The sequence below is a fragment of the Clupea harengus genome, chromosome 1 (genome assembly GCF_900700415.2).
Source record: "Clupea harengus chromosome 1, Ch_v2.0.2, whole genome shotgun sequence".
NCBI classification, from domain to species: Eukaryota; Metazoa; Chordata; class Actinopteri; order Clupeiformes; family Clupeidae; genus Clupea; species Clupea harengus.
Window position 1 is genome coordinate 18,375,935 of NC_045152.1, and position 3,844 is coordinate 18,379,778.

General features: G+C 46.8%; 1 protein-coding gene across 1 annotated transcript; it reads right to left on the reverse strand.

Annotated features, from left to right (window-relative positions):
• Positions 1–829: 829 nt before the first annotated feature.
• On the reverse strand, positions 830–3,306 carry LOC122132905 (delphilin-like). The gene is made up of 2 exons (XM_042707808.1): positions 3,056–3,306; positions 830–1,312 (listed from the first exon to the last, which is right to left on the reverse strand). The coding sequence occupies exons 1-2, from the start codon at positions 3,302–3,304 to the stop codon at positions 884–886; spliced, it is 678 nt and encodes a 225-aa protein (XP_042563742.1). The 5' UTR covers positions 3,305–3,306; the 3' UTR covers positions 830–883.
• Between the last annotated feature and the right edge of the window lie 538 nt (positions 3,307–3,844).

Consider the following 3,844-nt stretch of genomic DNA (forward strand, 5'->3'; position numbering starts at 1 on the left):
CTGCAGAAACACATTGAGTTTGGACATTTGAAGTGTGTGGTACCTGACGCTCTCAATCAGACACAAACCCTTTAAAAAGCTGCAGAAACACATTGAGTTTGGACATTTGAAGTGTGTCGTACCTGACGCTCTCAATCAGACACAAACCCTTTAAAAAGCTGCAGAAACACATTGAGTTTGGACATTTGAAGTGTGTCGTACCTGATGCTCTCAATCAGACACAAACCCTTTAAAAAGCTGCAGAAACACATTGAGTTTGGACATTTGAAGTGTGTCGTACCTGACGCTCTCAATCAGCTGCTGATGCTCCTCGGTGATGAGGATCTCGGGGAGGATGCAGCCCAGGTTCTCCACGTCCCTCTCAGTGGCATACTGCTTCAGCACGTCAAACAGCCGCTCCTTCACCTCTGGCTCATCTCCCAGGATCTCCTCCACCTGTAGGGGGCAGGAGAGCTCACTTCAGAGAGGCCGTGATCTGACGGTCATTCATGCCTGGCGGGGTGTTTACAGAAAGCTCTGTTTGTGGAGTGGAATTAATCGCATACAGTTGATTTCAACCATGCAGGTACAGACACAGAGGGTAGATGTATCTGCACTTGCTGGAGGCTTGAGATCTGCTAAGGACATTGAAGATATTCATTTCCTGTGCCTGTAATGAGTTATTATAACACAAATATAAAACAGTAATAGTATAAAAATGTGCAGGTTGCAATATTTTCAGCCTGCATACTTCCAGTCTTGAAATCTTGAATTTTGAGACCCTAGATCTATCCCAGTAAGACACTTAAGACACTGCCATTTCTCTGCCTGAACAAAGAGTGAGGTTGGGGCATTTCTATCTCCATAAACGATATGCTATATACCTATATGCTGGAAAGAAATCTTAGCACAGGCGAACCTTTTTATTAAACTCCTGGGCTTTGTGTTTGCGGTCCTGGCGCACGCTCTCCCCACTCAGGCGCGGTGGGCTGATGGGAGCGGTTGCCGTGGTACTACCGGAGGTGCTAATGTTGACGGGGGTGGTCATGGCTGCCCCTGCCGCCTCCTTCATGCTGGCACTAGCCGAGCGGCGCTGCCAGCGGTTGATACTGAGCACTCCGAGGCGCAGTGTGCGGCCCTGCGAGGCCTTGATCATGGCCGCCGCCATCTCATGCTGTTTCACTGGCAGCCCGTTCACCTCCATCACGTAGTCGCCCGCGCGCAGCCCGCAGCGGCCCGCCGGAGAGCTGGGCAGGCAGTCTTCCACCAGCAGGGGGCTGTCTCCCACTATGGTGAAGCCAAATCGCCCATCAGGGCCCGGAGTGATGTCAATCTAGGAAGAAAGGAGAAAGATAAAAAAAAAGGGTGATATACTAACAAGAGTTTTCACAAGGAAGGATGAGGGAAGGCCTGTGGCAAAACTCAACTAGGAAAGTTGGGAAGGAGTGGCAATAACCTCTAGCTTTAGAACAGCTCCTGTACGTGTATCGTCTATCATGTATACTGCACCAGAAGCAAATTACTGTTTATCAAACCAGTTACAATATGTGTACTGCAATCAGCTCACTGAAACAACATCTATTGTTTCTGCATTATTCTTCAACTGCATTGTTTTCTTTCATTGTGATTTTTGGATGTCTGTCGGCAGGCAATGTGTCAACAGACCGACCAGTAAGACTGCAGTGGGCCTCAGAGACAGCAGGATGTCATTCTATTTTAGGGGGACATTATTAATATGAATAATAAGTCCAACATCAAGCCCCGAGAGGTGAGCCAGGGTCTCTTGAGTAATGTTCTTTTAATGAGGATTTTCATATAACTTAAAAGAACTATTTAATTCTTAAATAGTTCTCCACCAAACCACCCCAAAGAGAACCATAAAGGCACGGGAACTGGGCCTCTGAACTAGTGTTTAAAAAAAAAAAGAATGTTTTCCGAGAACCTGAACCTGTTCTTGAAACATTTGACACTTCAAAAGCCAACTCCCGCTGCCGTGACGTTCGCCGGCGAGTCATGGAATGCACCTGATGTTCTGAACAATTCTTTACCGTGTTACCGTCAAAACGGAGAAAATATAACTCATTTAGCGATAGTTTAAAACAGAACAATGGCAGAAACACAGCGTTCCTACTATACCACTATTACTATACCACTGAGTTAAAAGCCATGTTTTTCTTAAGGCCTTAAGGCCAACGCACACTGGCGGCGTCTGAGGCGCGTCAAGAGACGCCAGAGTTTAGAATTTAGTTCTTCATAACGGGGCAACGCCCGCTGGCGACGACGCTCGGAGGTGAGTCGTGGAAAGCACCTGATGTTCTGAAACATCCATTGGCGGTGACAGTTTATTGTTTAATAGTGGTAACGATTGCTAAGTTAAGAAAACTCGTGGTTTTAATTACAACTGTTTTCTAAAAGTAGGTATAGACGCGCGTCAGACGCGACCAGTGGGCGTTGCCCCGTTACAAATGACTACATTCTTAAATTAGGCGTCTCTTGACGAGTTTGGCCTTCAGGGCAACTTCTATGACACTATATTAAAAACATGACTTCTTAGCAACCGTTGCCACTAGTAAACAAAACTAACTAGGGTTACAAGTAGTTCGCTAATAAAGATGATGACTCAATGGTATAGTAATATAGTATGTACATTTCAATTGCACTGTTTCTGCCTGTGTTATGTCTTAACTATCAATAAATAAGTCATGTCTTCGCCGAGCTGACGGTAACACCGTTAATGGATCAGATCATCAGGTGCATTCTATTAATCGTCGCCGAACGTCGCCGCCAGTGGGCGTTGGCCTATAAGCTATTCACCTAGGCCCTTGCTTCTAAGTGAGGACCTTCACCGTACCAAATAGAGTATTTTTCTACAGTGCAACAAAAAATCCTCAGCAGTGAGATATCCTAATAAAATCCTTCTCGCTAACTATTTATTATATCTATTTGACTTTCAAATGTCTCAGTGTTGAATTCAGTCCCACCCACATCATTCTAGCCATTTAGGAAAAAGGACTGAACAGCAGTCAAGACAGAGCAGTAACTGTACAAGAGCACTGTTGGTGTGAGTGTGTGGCACCTGTTCCATCCGGGACACCACCCCTATGCTGGGGGGCACGGATTTGATGGTGTTGGCCATGTCAACGAGGGCCAGGGGGCTGAGCGTGGACACATTCTGGCCGTCCACCTCCAGCACCTGGTCTCCTGGCTGCAGCCCCGCCATGTGAGCACTGCTGCCCTCCACCACAGACAGGATGTAGCTGGGCCCATCACCGCCAAGCCGGAAGCCAAAGTCTTCTGGCCAGCCCTGGTTAGATGGTGGCATCATGCTCAAGGCTGCAAGTGTCACGCACGCACACACACACCCACATACACGCAGACACACACATACATACATGCAAACACACAAACACACACACAAACACAAATGCATAAAGGAAATGAATGTGACACCTAAAATCTAAAAATGTCATTAGGACTGCAGACACTGTTGCAGCTGCAGTGTGTGACACCTCCTCAGTAACAGTGTTGTTCAGAGCCTGATTCCAGATCTGTTAGCCCTGTTCTCCACTCACTGCAGACACCTCCTCAGTAACGGTGTTGTTCAGAGCCTGATTCCAGATCGGTTGGCCCTGTTCTCAACTCACTGCAGGCACCTCTCCCCTCATTCTGTCAGAGCCCTAGTACACACCTTGCCCCACCTGCTCCATACCAACACTCTCACACACACCACACACTCAAGATAGAGACTCACTGGACGTCGCTTTGGACAAAAGCGTCTGCTAAATGACTAAATGTAAATGTAAATGAGTAGCCCCATATATATCTGTGATCTGTCATTATGGACTTATTATGGAATATAAATGGG

Coding starts and splice junctions, on each gene's coding strand:
- LOC122132905 (XM_042707808.1), bottom strand. CDS start 3,304: ATGATGCCACCATCTAACCAGGGCTGGCCAGAAGACTTTGGCTTCCGG. Junction 1,313..3,055: donor TGGTGTCCCGGATGGAACAG/GTGCCACACACT, acceptor CTTTCTTCCTAG/ATTGACATCACTCCGGGCCC.